The sequence below is a fragment of the Antedon bifida genome, chromosome 7 (genome assembly GCF_963402885.1).
Source record: "Antedon bifida chromosome 7, ecAntBifi1.1, whole genome shotgun sequence".
NCBI classification, from domain to species: domain Eukaryota; kingdom Metazoa; phylum Echinodermata; class Crinoidea; order Comatulida; family Antedonidae; genus Antedon; species Antedon bifida.
In genome coordinates, this window is record NC_136232.1 from 5703604 (window position 1) to 5720386 (window position 16783).

A 16783-nucleotide genomic window follows, 5' to 3' on the forward strand; every position below is an offset into this window, starting at 1 on the left:
TTTGTGGACATTGCACTAAACATATCTCTGCTAAGAAATCAAACTAATTTATATCTTCTACGATACATTTTTTTCTGGATGCTAAATATCACATACAAGAAGTGCGAAATCTATTAAAATATTTACGACCGCATTAATTAAAGCGATAGATTTAAATAGACGGCGAGGGATATAATCATAATGGAAAATAAAGTAAAAATAACTTTGGCTGAGTCTCATCTGTGGCGTAAGTTCAACAATGTTACCAACGAGATGATAGTTACAAAAAGTGGAAGGTGAGTTTATATACTTTTTTTATTTGAACTTTTCAAATCAGTGTATGGTGGTACGAATCGTACAGCTTTATATGGAAATCTTGTGGTATTCTCAAATTGGTATCAAGAATCGCAGGCTTGATCCAGTATCAACAGTATTCCATGTATGAACAGTTTTTTTCAAACATTTGACTATCAGTCAAAAAATACACTGTACACTAACAAATAATTTCCATTTTGTAGGTCAATACAACAAATTGCTTTATTCTGTGGCTACTATTATCGATACTTCTTTTTACGATAAATAAAAATTAATCAACCAACTATTTTTTGTAAGAATAATAAATGCAAATATATTGCTATTTTCACGTTTTCTGTTCTAATTACGAAACATTGTGGTTTAATATTTATTAAAAATAAATTAAATGAAACTTCTAAAACTATATAACTTTGTTTTTAACGTTTACTTAAAACTTCAATTACAATTGAGCATGTCAATTACTGGTACAGTGGTACAAATTAAAGTGTTCGATCATCGAGATGGCAAATGTAATCTTTTTGTTTACAAATTAAAACTGTAGATTTGTTATATGTAATGCAGGTAATCAAAATTAACCCTATTAATCTGAATTAATTAAGTACCGTATATTTTTTATTATCAAATATATGAAACTCGTTATACCGAGTTACAAGATAGGAAATCACCTATTGTCACTCAAGTATCTACTCCTCAGTAATTAATTTTAATTGTTTGTATCGGAAATGAAACATTAATCTATTGTTTTCTTCAAACCATCTTCAAAATTACAAGATACATTAACTGATATACGTTTCTATAAAGATCAATAACAGATCTTTCACCACGGTAACATTCTAATATAAAACATAATATCTAGTTATATTTTTATATTAAGTCGAATGTTCCCTGTCCTCTCAGTTTACATTTTTGTACATTTTTCAAGATAATTAGTTAAGGTGTTACGTTTTTATATTGTGTTTTAAATTGTATTGAATCTATGTTTCTAAGATCAAGAAAACAAAATTTCATTTATGTAATAATTATGTGACAATAAATTGAATTTTGAATCTTGAACAAATTATGTTTACATTTTTTAGGAGAATGTTCCCAGTTCTCTCGGTTTCATTACGCCAGTTAGACTCAAAAGCCATGTACTCTGTTATGGTGGATTTTGAACCAACTAGCGATACCCGCTGGAAGTACCTGAACGGTGAGTGGGTCCCCAGTGGCAAGCAGGAGTCGCTATCTACCAGCTCATCCTACGTACATCCCGACTCCCCCAACTTTGGTGCACATTGGATGAAAAATATGGTATCATTTACTAAGATAAAGTTGACGAATAAAGCAAGTAGTGACGGACAGGTATGTCAAAGTTCAAATTAACTGTTTCACCGGACACTACAGTAGGCCTACAACTTGTTAATTATGCTTATTAATTTAAAAACTTATTTTACATTACTTTAAATGATAACGAAATGTTAACGTAACGACATAATAATCTTTTAAATATACAGTGCACATAACTTTGATCTAGTTGGTTAATGTTAGGCTTATCTCATCCCAAATGTTTCTGTAATACTTTTATATAGACAATATAGTCAGTGCCGAGGGAAGAATTAAAGAAAACGCCAAATATCTTACTCAGACGATGTTTGAGAATGCAAAATTTCTGCAAACTTTTCATTCAGAGGTTGACATTCTATTTAAACTTTCTTTCTATAGATAATGTTACAATCGCTTCACAAATACCGTCCACGTATCCACATTGTAAAAGTTGGAAGTTCGGAAAAGCAGAAACGCTTGGCGACTCAATCTTTCTCTGAAACGCAGTTTGTAGCAGTCACGGCTTACCAAAACGAAGAGGTAACAAAAAAAACTTCTCAAACCTATACAAACACAAAGTCATATGTCAATTGTTTCGGCACTCATGCTTTTTACTTTACTGTAAAATGCTTTTAATGTTATGTTTTATAAGATTGGTTCGTTTATATTTCATACCGAATATACAGAGTTTTACAATGGACAAACTATAAAACAAATCTTTGCTCTATGACCGAACATGCATTGTAACCATACATATACAGATACTAACGTCGTATTCATTATTGTTTTGATTTATTTAAAATAGATAACCCAGCTTAAAATTAAACACAATCCATTTGCAAAAGCTTTTCTTGACAATAAAGAAAGAGGTGAAGAAACCTATCAAGAAAACACAGTTTTGCCATTTCCACACAGTGAGTATTATTTTCCCAAATTTATACAGGTCTACCCCTATTACGGAACACATTCGAAACTTACAAAGTGTCTCCGTAATATGGGTGTCCCATTGTGAACGGGTAGCCGTAGTGTCAAAACAAGTATTCGATCGTTTCTCGGGACAGGTGAGAACACAATGTCAAACTCGGACGAAAAGGACAGTTACATTTTTTTCTTTTCCTAACCTTTGTCCATCTTTATATTCAGTGAATGGATGGTTCTACTCTGCACCGAACCCTATACATACAGCAGGAACACCTTTCCAGCCAGCATTGCGTCTTTCGCACCAGACCTGTGAGACATTCAGTGGGTTAAGGAGTCACAGAACGACGCCATATTCACGACCAACATGCAGGCAACATTCATCAACAGGTAATTTGACTTCTTCCACTAATTGTTAACTGTTGTTTCCTAACCTATGTTCATAAAACATTGGCCAATATCTGAAACTATTGAGGATATTGAACAACTACAGATCTCTAAGTTATCAAATAAACTTACAAAACAAAAATATAATACAAATTCCACATAAAAGTGTGATAAATAAATTAATTTAGTCAAATTGTTACGGTTAAGGCAGGGCCGGGCGCCGTTTACCGTACCTAAAGAGCCAACAATATCGACATAAATTCGAGGCCGACACGCTCCTAGTTCTGGTGGTGGAACAAGACGATTAGAGGGTTACCTCGGTAAACTGGTTCACAAAATAGCCTCTGCAGCAGGAGGATTACAACCTATCTGAGAGGACAGAGATTAATGATGTGCCTAAAGACATAAATAAAATTTACTATGATATTTTATCTGTTTTTTTTAGGACACAGTTATTCGCCACCGCATTCGGTACCCAGTGAATGGTCTACTATTCAGCCTTCTGTATCGGCATCACACAGTACTCAATACCCATTATGGCAATCAGTAGGGAGTCGCTCGAGTGTCGCCCCTATAGTGACAGCTAACATCGAACCGGTACCATCCGCTCTTCGCCGAACATCTCCGATAATTTCTTCGACGCCGACGACCTTTTCGTCGGCCATACTTCCGAGACCCACACCTGTACCTCACGCACCGTGTTTAAACCATCAGGACAGTTTCAACGATGTGCAGGGTTATCTACGCAGTCAGTTCTCATATCAACAAAGTATGCCTACAGGTTTCCATTTGAATTAGTGAAATGCAAGGCCAAAGCATGTTTAATAACCGAACCGAACTGCAAATAAAATGTCTTTTATATCGTGCTAGAACTTTGGGTTCTGGTCCATCTCTTATTGCTTCATTATGGACTTATATACAATTAATTTGTAGGTCCATGTTTTACCCATTACTATTGTATTTCCGAAAATATTATCTTAAAAAGAACATTTATGTTTTGATTAAATAATTTATCATATACGTTATAAATATATTTATATACCGTGTTTTATCAATGTCATTGTTGTAAATGTAGAAACAAAATGATGTCGAGCATATCTCATTTGTTACTTACTTACTTGTTCATTTCATTATTTTTTCCTATAGACAATCTTATATAAATAGTATTTGTGTTAAAAACGTATTCATTGCAACATGTGTGCTTATGTACTTTTATTACATTACGTTTATTATTATAATATTTCTATATAACTTTGAATACAAAATATACAAAAATACATGTCAGTTATAAATGCGTTTTACATTTTTCTAAAATGTTGTGTCCCTCATCCCTACCCGGTCCTCCTTCTCCCACCAAGATAATGCATGAGAGTCCTGGTTCGCAACATATCCTGTTTATGTATTATGAGAAGAAGTTTTCTTTGTTTGCAAGAAAAAACATATTAGCTGGTCAATGCTTTTATCAACGCGCGTTGGACGCTCATTGTCCAATTGGTCAAAATTATAGCCTAAATTTAAAAAAAAACAATTGGCTAATTCTAAACGAAAATAGACCCGATTGAAGAAGCTTCCTGCCTTTACCGTATGAAGTAAACATCTTTATATGGTTATTCTTGTTTCAAAGATATTTTATTAACCAAGTGATCACAAAACAATAACACACAACAATACACACACTTGACCACTGTGTCGGCTTTTGCCATCAAAGGCAGCCGATGTAGGTGTAAACGGGTATAGGACTGGTCGTTAAGGTTTCACGAATCACAGTATTGTGTTTTTACTTTGTCGAGGAAATCATTCATTTGATTGTTGTGATTTTGGACAATAGGGCTGAGAAGTTATCGTTTCCGAATCAAGATGGGTTTTATTGTTTGTGAAATTCTTCAAAGATAATAAAAAATGAAAAACAAGTGGGATAATTGTGATCTGGTGCTAGGATTTAAAGTAAGGAATTTCGTAAACAACCTAAACCTGAATGGTCGTTTTATAGAGTTCGCTGACACTTGTGACGTAATAGGAAGTCTATAATTAGTAATTGTTTCATGTTTGGCCCACTCAAAAGTCTGCAATACAATTTGTATCTAATTAAAATTGACAATTATAAATATATAAAATAAAGTATCATTACAATTCAATCAACGTGTCTTCTTTTTTCATACGTAAGAACAGTATTGGCTCAACATGAAAAATATAAATATACTTATAATTAGTACGAGTAGGCCTAAACCTTATTTATATAGGCCTAATGCTAAGAATAATTTGGTGATGTTGCTTTGGCGCGTTGAGTTTGGATATAGACATAGCCCTGAATAATATTCAAAAAATATGTACAAAACTTTCTAGGAGCATTGCCTAGGACATTTATTATACATAGGCCGTTGGTTCGAATACAGCAATATAAACAATAACAATAAAATAAACGTATGTGTGCGTAATGCTTTTTATAAGCAAAGTAAATGAACTTAACAAGGTTCAAATATATATTTTCTTTTTTACTTGACATTAATAAAATAAATTTTTCAACAGTAGGGAATTTAAAGTAAAAAGATGGAAGTAATTGTTTTCTTAAATTATTATACAAAGGACATTGTAATAAAAAAATAAAACTCGTTTTCTACTAAATTATTGTTACAAACTTTACACATTGTTCCTGTTTTGGTGTTCTTGTCCACAGCCGTTTTTCAATGTCGAGGTCAATACATTATCTAGCTTGATATAATGAAATATATTGCAATCAAATCACCTGTATATTATTAAACGCTATATTGTTGGCAAAAGGCTTTTATCAATGGAGTTTGATATAGCTTATGATGTGTATCGACAAACATTGTATGAATGCAATTTTACTACGTTTGAACAGCTATCGACAAGTGCCTGTAAATTGGAAGAACTTTACACGGTCATGTTAGCAACAACATCTGAATAAAAACTTTAGAAATATTATGTTCACACTTCTTTTCTATCCCACATCTTGTAGGCCTACTAATAAAGTAGACCACTCGTTTGGGACATCTTTTTTAGGAACACCCCTCAAAATGGACACATTCACGTGAAGCCCACGATATATGCAATACATTTTTAACACGGGGAACCCCGGCTATAGGAGACACCTCTACAAAAAGGGACACTTCCATAAAGCGAAACGATAGGCAATATATATGGCGCCTATTTGTTAACACCATGTAACCCATATTCAAAGGACATTTTGTCTCCTTAATTTTAATCTGGTGCTTTGCTGTATTTTAAACTGTAACCAATCTAACAAGCTTTTTTGTATGCGAAGTCATACGTTTAAAAAATGTTTCTTAATATCAAAATACTTTTTGATATTAATATTCATGATGGTCTTTTTTTCCAGAATATTAACAGCGTTCAGGTAATCCAATGCATTTCGTACGTATAACTATGTATCGTTTGCAAAAACAGCATATACTGTAACAAAATCTTAATTTATTAAAAAAACATGAGGTTTTTATGTTTAATTTCGTTTAATTGGATCACTACAACCCTCCTGTCTAATAAAAGAAACGTTTAACATCATCATCAACTAAATAGACCACCAGAAAGTAATTGTTCTATTAAGCAGGTCGTTTGCCCAACATTGGCTAATCTGTACAAGCAATGCATCGGCATGCACAGAGTGTCTAAATTAAATGTTGATGGTAAATGTTGACCAATAATATACACAGTTCTTTTATTGCGTTGGTGTGCTCTCCAACACCTGAGCAAGCGCTAAGCCCATTCAGCGGGCGTGAAACGTTTACCTTTACCGTCTTCCTTCAAACATACCGTGTAATTAATGTTTGGACAGGCACAATGTTACGCTATTGACTGAGTAATTAGTAAACTAGTGCCAAGATCAACCAAACAGTAATTAAACTGATAGTTTTAACAAAACAGTTTGAAGTACATTATGTAAATAACATTTTATTGTACAGCGTGTTCATTTCGGTATATATACAAAAACATTTGGATTTACTCGTTTAGTTAGATTACTTATTCAATTGGTCAAATCCCTCGCATCTTTTATTATCTTTGTAGAGAATCAACAGTAGGCCTATATACTTTAGCACACCTGGGATAACACTGAACAAGTGGATTACACTTGAGTGTTATTGTAGTGCCTATTCTTGAATTAATTGGACTTTACAACGAGTGTAGCACGTCTTTTCAAGTTTGGTAAAGTTGCGATTATGAATAAAAGAAAGGAAACGATGTGATCAAAAGAACGTTTACAAATGTACACATCACACGTGTTTAAAAAAAGCAAAACAAATCAAATTCAATAAATAATTCAATTTATTATCATTAATAACTGATAACATTATTTATTTCAATTCAAAAGCAAGTAGTAACATTATAAATATAATATGAAAAGGAAATCACAGACAAACAGGAATGTAGCCTATATCATTATAGCCTAATTATTTTATTTCTAATTTTAAAGATTATATATAGGGAAATACTAGTACACAAGCAAGAGAAATATCAAAATACATAAATTTGTGAAATGTACAAGGCCCAATGCACATTATAAATATAATATAACTATAATGAAAAGGAAATTTCATCACAGACAAACAGGAATGTAGCCTATATAATTATTTTATTTCTAATATTCAATTTTAAAGATTTTTATATAGGAAATAGGCCTACTATATAGCAGAAAAAACAAGAGAAATATCAAAATACAAAACCTTTTGAAATTTACAAAGCCTATAATGCACATTATTATATTGCGGATAGTTAGTAATAACAGAGATATTATAGTGAACTTAATATCTCTATGGTAATAATAGTTTGTAGTAGCCATTGGATATTAATACACTGCAACAAGTAGCCATTTATTAGAGGGCGGTGGCACCGGTAGCATTTCTTTTTTCATGAATTTTAGAGAAGACAAATCACACAATGAACGAGTTACTACTTACAATTATAGACATTTTCGGCAAACATCAACATTGAAAAGATATCTTTGCCTATACCGATTGATCTATCGATAATCTATTTTTTAGCTAATATATCGAACCTGTTTGGAAGGATTACATCCATAATTATTGAACTATCATCAAGGCTAGGAAGTTTTTCTCCTTCAACGCCTGAGAGATGAAATCGCTTGAAAATCATTACCAGGAACATTCCAAGTGCTGTCATCGACATTTCCTGGGCTGGACATTTCCTCAAACCTGGTGATAACAAAAATCCAAACAGTAACCTATACTTTCAATGACACTAATATGTAAAAATTCAAAGTGCCGAAAATAGAGCAACGAAGTTTCTATTCATAGAATACTGGGTCATACTAGAAAATCTCGCAAAATGCGGTATAATCCACAACTTTGGTTTTTTTTTATTGTTATTGATATAAATAACTTTTTATTACCTTATTGTTTTTTTAAGGGACTCGACTTAAAGGCTTTGCTTATTTTGAGTCCCTTTTCCATAACTTTTTTTGTACATATCCTTAGTTTTATGGAATAAATTTATTTCGATCGATTGATTGATTGATCCTTACCTGATCCAAATGGCATATAGCCAGACGGATCGTTTTCCATGTCCAGCCAGCGTTCAGGTTTGAAAGCGAACGGCTCTGGCCAAGATTCTGCATCATGGTTTGGTCCCCAAAGGTTCGAGAAAATGATAATACCCTTCTTAAATGTGTATCCTTCAAATTGTGTGTCCTTACTAGAACGACGCGGGAATAATTGACCAAATGGGGTAGCCAGTCTCAAAGATTCCTGTAGAAAAATAAGATTTGTATTTGATTATTTATATAATTTCTTGGTGACCATCTTCCACTAACAATGGATAATTTACGTAGAACATACATTAGGCCTATATAAACATAAAGAGCATTGAAGCCCAGTAAAAATGACAATGTATATAGGCCTACTTAGTGAAGGTGATGACAATCAAACTAATAAAATGGTAATGATCTATCTACCTTTATAACTGCATTCAGATACGGCATTTTCCGAATCACGCTTTCCGAGACATCATCGACATCCGCTATAAAGCGGTCTATCTCCTCGCGTACCTGAAATAATTAACTGCATTGTGTTAACACGGAGAGGTACGTAAAGTTACATGCAAATCAAATATTAACTGATATCGTTTATTTACTATTTATAAGACTATAGGTTTGAAACTGAAATTGGCAATACCTTATCTTGAACATCACCGTTCTGTATGATGAACAAAATAGTCCACTGAATTGCACTGCTCAGGCAATGGTAAAACGGAAAGAGATGCTTTACATTGTTGACAATCTCTTTCACATCCAATGTGGTTTCTCCAATACCACCCAAGTAACCGTCTATGAGATCTTGTATGGCATCTTTCTTGAAGGTTTCGCGATGCGAGTCGATATACGGCTGCAATGCAGTCTCCAATCGCCCATGATCTCGGCGCATGGATTTGTACATTGGTGTTCTCCAAAACCATTGTACAATATTTGCTGGCGATCCCTTAAACCTGTGGTTGATGTTGCTCACGAGTGTCTCCTCTAGTTTGTGAAATTTCTCATCGTCATAGTCAAATCGTTCACCTCGGTTGATTGTGGATGCTAGTAGAATATTACAGACAGCCTGGTTGAGAAGATCACTGGCGTTGACAAGCTCTTCCTCGCCAAAGACAGTACTGACAGCTTTAGCCTCTTTCTTTATTAGACTCTCTATGTCCATACGCTTTAATACCTCTTGTAAAAATGGTTTTCTTTCTTCTGCACCTCCTAACCAGTCTTCCCACGAAATACTTCCTATAAATAGCCAAATAAAATTTCATTCAAATATGATTAAAGTTACCTTTGGCCTACTGTACTCTTTTGATGCTATACCATTAATGCACACTTGAATGTGGTGACTAAATGCCATGAAGCCAAAAAACTTTCCAATTAGAATGTGTTGATAAAACCATATATTAACATGGATTGATTAGTTGATTGCTCAGTCTTATCTACTATGCTTATCTGCAACATATCTATTAGGCCTACATTACCTGCAAATCCGATCTTCTCTAGTACCGCAGGCCTCCACCTATCTCTGCTGAAGTTACTGTCATTTTCAGAACCAGGTTCATAGGCCTTCTCAAGTACACTGGCACCGCTAAGTACGATAACGTCTCCCACTGGGCCTAGATTTATCTTAAATACTGGTCCGTATTCCTTGCTCCACCTAGTATACGTCTTTGGAGGTTTTCCTTCAGATTTAATTTGGGGTATATGTCCTAATATCAAAGATTTCGACGGTCCTCGCAATTTCTTGCCCGGGTCTCCTTTAGCCGTTTTACCCGATTCTTCGCTTTGTGTAGCCATGTTATGTTGTTGATTTCAAAATGCCTAATGATCAGATGCTAGGAAATTTGAATAATCTGACAAATAGGCTATTCAAGAAATTTAAATATTCGTCGGAAGGCCAGGATCGATGAGTGGAGCATGTGACCACGCTATTTAACCTATGAATTCATGCATAGCGCTTTATATTTTTTAACTTAAGATACGGGAAATGTAGATAAGCGATGTCGAAATCACATTTTCTAAGCTACCAGTCTCTCACAATGAAAAATAAACTGCATAAGAGGGGTTCGAACCCAAAAGCACAAAGTAGGCCTATGAGTAGGCACAGAAGTTTCGATGGAAACGTTTTCGTTTACAATTAATTGTACGTCGATAGATGGAGAATTTCTCCATTGTTATAGGTGGTCTTGGTTTTATGTTATTAACTGTTTTAGTTTTAATTGAAAATGTGAAAAGTTAACATAAAATAACAATCAGTAGTGCAATATTATAATACATTTATATTTATCATAATAACCACAACCTTACCAGTCAATGAAAATAATAAATAAATAATATGAAATCCTAGAAAATTATAAAACGATGTTAGGCCCATGCCAAAACATGTCTTTCTCGGGTGGTAGCAATATACAAAGTTTAATTCTTGAAATGAAACTCGTTCAAACATTACAACTTAGGATAATTCTGGCCTAAGCTACGTTTTGTTCTCGTCTCAAATGTTTGAAAAGAGTACAGTTGCTCATATAGGCCTAGGTCTACCGTATAAAATACATATGTCTCAGTTAAAGCACAGAAATAACTTTCATTTTGAATGTTATCAAACAGATATTTTCTCAGTTAATCTCTGACAATAATCTGTTTGTAGCAAGTATATTGAACTTGTTTGGAACGATGGTGTCCGTCAGCATGAAGCTGTCGTCCAGGCTAGGAAGCTTTTCTCCTTCGACGCCTGCCAGATGAAATCGTTTGAAAATCATTACCAAGAACAGGCGTAGTGCCGTCATAGACATTTCCTGTGCTGGACATTTCCTCAAACCTGGTGATGAAAATTTCCAACATTTTAGTATACAAACATTTAAAATAAAATCAACGTTTACATTAAAAGTCACGGAAAAAGAGCAAGTAAAGTTTCTGATATAAGATCACGCTATATTGGCAAATCTGAGAAACGTTCAAATCAAAATCTTACCTGATCCAAATGGCATAAAGCCAGGCGGATCGTTTTCCATGTCCAGCCAGCGTTCAGGTTTGAAAGCTAACGGCTCAGGCCAAGATTCTGCATCATGATTTGGTCCCCAAAGGTTCGAGAAAATTGGCGTACCCTTCTTAAATGTGTATCCTTCAAAGTGCGTGTCCTTAATTGGACAATGCGCCATTAATTGACCAATTGGGGTAGCCAGTCTCAAAGATTCCTGTAAAATAAATATAAGTATATTATTTCTTGGTTGGTTCTCACATGGACGCAACACAATGACGTATACGCGCAATTTAACGCGTTACGCCCTAGTGGGAACCAAGCTTAAAGTTTCTTGTGGTGGTTATGACAACAGTATGTAAAGGATCTTTTACACCTGTTCCGGTCCGGCGCCGGCAAATCAAATCGAACGTCAATAAATGTCTCGTTTTCACGCGAGTGAAGAGCGCCGTATGAACGAAACATTGCCGATGTGAAAGACACTTAATGGAGATGACAATATCACGACCAGTAATAAATGGGGATGATTATGAACAATAAAAATATCTACCTTGATAACTGCGTTCATATACGGCATTTTGCTAACTATTATATCTTCGGAGATATCCTCTAGGTCCATTATATATCGGTCAATCTCCTCATGTACCTTAAACAAAAGATTAGTTATCATTATACGAAAAGATGTGATTTATCGCAACAACGTATTAACATAATGTTATTGCATTTAACCCCGCATTTACCGTAGGAATAATAATAGATTTTATACGTTTTCATACCTTATCCTGAACATCACTATGCTGTATGATGAACAAAATAGTCCACTGTATTGCACTGCTAAGAGAATAGAAAAACAGAAAGAGATGCTTAACATTGTTGACAATCTCGTTCACATCTAAAGTGGTTCCTCCAACACCTCCTAGGTAACCGTCTATCAGATCTTGGATAGTATCTTTCTTGAAGGTTTCCCGATGCGAGACGATATACGGCTGCAATGCAGTCTCCAATCGGTCGTGATCGTATCGCATAGCGTTGTAGAGTGGTGTGCTCCAAAGCCATTGCAGAACATTCACTGGTGATCCTTTAAACTTGTGTTGACTGTTGCTCACAATGATCTCCTCTAGTTTGTGAAATTCCTCATCTGTATATTCAAACCTTTCACTTCGGTTGATTGTGGATGCAAGTAGAATGTTATTGTTCGCTTGGTTCAGAAGATCGCTGACGTTGACAAGTTCGTCACCATACAAAACGGTACAGACTTCTTTGGCCTCTTTCTTTATTAGACCCTCTATGTCCATACGTTTAAAAACCTCTTGTAAAAAATGCTTTCTATCTTGTGCGCCCTCTAACCAGTTTTCCCACGAGATACTTCCTACATATCAATATTAAACAGGATTAAAGCAAGACAATTGGATTGGTTGATCATAAATACTGTAATCTGTGTTATTTTGATGTCAGAATAGTAAAATTATGTAGGCTTGTGATTTTACTGTAGTTGTGGACTAATTTCAAATTAAAAATATAATCTATATAATCTATATATATTAGTCTATATAATATTGATGTATTTGATTAGCTTACCTACAAATCCGATTTTCTCTAGTGCCGGAGGCCTCCACCTATCTCTGAAGTTATTGTCATTTTCAGAGTCAGGTTCATAGGCCTTCTCAAGTACACTGGCACCGCTAAGTACGATACCGCTTCCCATTGGGCCTAGACCTACTTCAAAAACTGGTCCAAATTCCTTGCTCCATCTAGTCCATGTCCTTGGAGCTCTCCCCTCAGATCGAATTTGGGGTAAATTTCCTACTAAATAATATTGCGCTGGTCCTGATAAATCCTTTGAAGCTCCCGAAACCGGGCATTTAGTAGGCTTTGTATTTGAGTCTTCGTTTTCGCTTTGTGAAGCCATTGTTGATTTAATATACTGTATGCTTAATTCCCGGACTTGTTATGCCGGATGAGTTCGACTGATCGTCATGGATCAATGCTTCGCTGTTTCATGGCCACCGTATAAATAATTCAAATTACAATATTTTTCAGATAGTACCGGTGTAAGATTGAACATTGTCCGGTGTTTAAAAGTGTCCACCGGACAATTTTCAGCATTGAAAGTGTAACACCAGCTGTTGAAAATGGTTACAACCACCCGGGCAGTTTTCATCGGTAACAAAATAGGTCCCTCGATTGTCACATCACCTAATTTATCCTGTAACAATTAGGCCACTGGACATTTACCAACTCCTCTCCTATCAGAATACTATAAAAAAGATTATCAGAGAGACGCAAACAAATTATAATGAACTTAATATCAGTGTAGTGTGGGAACTTATAAAAATAAAAGTCAAGGAAGTTTCCAGTTATTATGGTAAAAAATTAAACAGAGAAAAGATTAAAGATAAAGAAATATTACAAAATTGTATTAAAACACTAAATGAGAAATTAATTAACAATTCGAGTATTGATAATGAAGAAATTGAGACAGAAATAGATCTAAAAACAAAGGAATTAGAAAATATTTACAGTAAAGAAACGAAAGGTGCATATATACGATCAAGGGTTAAATGGATAGAGGAGGGTGAGCGTAGCACAAAATACTTCTTGGGTTTAGAGAAAAGTAATGGATCAAAAAAACATATAAAATGTATTAAAAAAAATAATGGTAAATTATTGAAAAAACCAAAGGAAATCATATGTGAAGAAATAAGATTCTTTAAGAAATTATATGCTAATAAGGGAATTTCCCAAGCAAAAATATGTGACTATCTAGATCATTCAAATGTAAATAGTTTAACAAATGAAGAAAAAACAAGTTGTGAAGGTTTAATCACAGTACAAGAATGCAGTGAAGCATTAAAACTTATGAAATTGAATAAAGCCCCAGGGTATGATGGTTTAACTGTTGAGTTTTACAAGTATTTTTGGGAAGAGCTCAAGTATTTAATATGTGATGTTTTTAATGAATGCTATTTAAATAGCGAAATGAGCAATACGCAAAGACGTGGTGTTATTAATCTGTTATACAAGAAAGGGGATAAAAATCTACTAGAAAATTGGCGTCCTATTACTTTGCTAACTACAGATTATAAAATATTAACACACATCCTAAGTAATAGGTTACATAAGGTAATTAAATCAGTTGTAAATAGTGACCAGAAAGGTTATATCAAAGGTCGTTTTGCTGGAGAAAACATCAGGCTCATTGATGATCTCCTATACTATACTGTTGAAGAAGATGTTGAAGGTGCTTTTTTGTCACTTGATTTTAGAAAAGCATTTGACTCTGTGAGTAGAGAGTTCATGTTTAAGGTGTTGGAAAAATTTAATTTTGGACAGTCCTTTTGTAAATGGGTAAAAACAATTTATAACAACACAGAATGTGTCATTATTAACAATGGATGGGTATCTGAAAATTTTGAAATGAAATGTGGTATACGACAAGGATGTCCCTTGTCAGCATTACTATTTCTGTTGGTTGTAGAAACAATGGCAAGTAATCTAAGAAATGATCAACATTATAATGGAATTTTGCTACCTGGTCCTACAAAAGAGGAAGTACGTATAGCACAACTTGCAGATGATACAGTATTGTTTGCAAGAAACGAAAAAAGTATAAAAAGAGGTCTATTCATTGTTAATAATTTCTGTGAAGTATCTGGTTTAAGCTTAAACAAAAACAAAACTAGTGCCATGTGGATTGGTAAAAATAGATTTAAAAAAGATAAACCTTTTAATTTAAATTGGGTCACTGATCCTATAAAAATCTTAGGAATATACTTAGGATATGATGCTGAATTGTGTAAAGAATTAAACTGGGCTAAAAAATTAACAAACCTTGAAAAAGTATTAAACTCTTGGAAAGCAAGGAATCTTACAATTTTTGGAAAAGTCACAGTTTTAAAAAGTTTAGCTTTAGCCCCATTAATATACAACGCATCCATAATTAATGTGCCTGAAAGTGTCGTTAAAAGGATAACACAATTGTCTTATGAATTTCTTTGGGATGGAAAAAATGAAAAGATAAAAAGAAAAACATTAATTGGTAATATAATTGAGGGTGGCATTAATATGCCAGATTTTTCTACTCAAGTTAAAACACTTAAAATCACATGGGTAAAGAGAATTCTTTGTAGAAAACATGTAAAATGGAAAGTACTTCCACTGTATTACATAAACAAGATTGGAAGTGAATATATGGTGTTGAATATGTCAAACTTGAATATAAGAAAGGGCAGTTTTTTGTTAGCTAAGATGCCCTTATTTTATTCAAATGTAATAAAAAGTTGTGCAGAATTTAATACAAATATAAACAGTAAGGCAAAATCTTATAATAATGTTATACAAGAAAAACCTATGGGGTAATAAGGAAATTGTTTGTAAAAACACTACTTTGTTTTATAAAACATGGAGTAATGTAGGTTTCAATCAGATCAATGATTTAGTAAGAATCAATAGACTAATGAACCCACATGAAATTTTATCAAAATTAAATGTCAAAAGAAACTGGCTTAGTGAATATGCTACACTTATGCAAGCTATTCCTAAAGGTTGGCTGGATTTAATAAAAAATTATAATGGAGATAGTGTTAAATTAAATTCAGATGATTATAAAATAAATAAGATATTTCAGATGAAAACAAAACAGATATATTCAAGTTTTATAGAAGGTATGTTTGTTGCTCCTATTACTATTCCCAAATGGGAAAAAGAAATTGATATTGAAATTACAAACTGGTTTGATATTTGGTCAAGAAAAGTAAAAAATGAGAAAAACAAAAAATATGCACAACTTAATTATAAATTGCTTCTTAAAATTTTACCAACAAATTTACAATTATATAAATGGAATATTAAGAACACAAAAAAATGTGAGTTATGTGATGTAACTGAGGATGAAAAGCACATGTTTTTCAAATGTAAAAGCAATGTCTTATTATGGAAAAAAATCAATGAAATATTTAAAAAGTTAGATAATAGTAACTGTTCTTTTGAAGAACTTGTTTTTGGGTCTGAATGCAACATAAAAAATAAGTTATACTCAATTGCTCTATATTCTATATATAAAATAAAAATATTGTCAGAATTAAATAAGTCAGTCTGTAAAAACTCATGGATAATGTTTAAAAATATACTTACACAAGAGTATACCATGAATGTATTTTATTAATTTTTTATTTTGAAGGTTACTGTAAATAAAGTAATTTGTACAAAAATGTAAATAATGCAAATAAAACAGAAAAAAGAGAGAAAAAAAAGGGAAAAACAATAAAAAGAAGTGTAAAAAAAAAAGAGCATGGGAAATGCTATACTCTACAAGCAACTGGTTATTGAGTTGCTTTTGATTTTCCATATTTATTGATACTGTTTTCAGTTTATATGTAATGTAAATGTATAAA

The 16783-nt window shown here is 33.4% G+C and overlaps 3 protein-coding genes across 3 annotated transcripts; 1 reads left to right on the top strand and 2 right to left on the bottom strand.

The window, feature by feature from the left end:
• The first annotated feature begins 180 nt into the window (after window positions 1-180).
• LOC144848198 (T-box transcription factor T homolog) lies at window positions 181-3699 on the top strand. The gene is made up of 6 exons (XM_078704910.1): window positions 181-275; window positions 1371-1635; window positions 1996-2136; window positions 2402-2510; window positions 2740-2904; window positions 3347-3699. Exons 1-6 carry the CDS (start codon window positions 181-183, stop codon window positions 3697-3699), a joined length of 1128 nt encoding a protein of 375 aa, XP_078561036.1.
• Window positions 3700-7182: 3483 nt separating this feature from the next.
• LOC144847781 (cytochrome P450 2J4-like) lies at window positions 7183-10256 on the bottom strand. Its single transcript, XM_078704298.1, has 5 exons — window positions 9898-10256; window positions 9066-9658; window positions 8846-8938; window positions 8417-8639; window positions 7183-8087 (listed from the first exon to the last, which is right to left on the bottom strand). Exons 1-5 carry the CDS (start codon window positions 10211-10213, stop codon window positions 7906-7908), a joined length of 1407 nt encoding a protein of 468 aa, XP_078560424.1. The 5' UTR covers window positions 10214-10256; the 3' UTR covers window positions 7183-7905.
• A 419-nt stretch (window positions 10257-10675) lies between these two features.
• Window positions 10676-13544, bottom strand: LOC144847846 (cytochrome P450 1A1-like). The gene is made up of 5 exons (XM_078704383.1): window positions 12969-13544; window positions 12167-12759; window positions 11941-12036; window positions 11385-11607; window positions 10676-11231 (listed from the first exon to the last, which is right to left on the bottom strand). Exons 1-5 carry the CDS (start codon window positions 13297-13299, stop codon window positions 11029-11031), a joined length of 1446 nt encoding a protein of 481 aa, XP_078560509.1. The 5' UTR covers window positions 13300-13544; the 3' UTR covers window positions 10676-11028.
• Between the last annotated feature and the right edge of the window lie 3239 nt (window positions 13545-16783).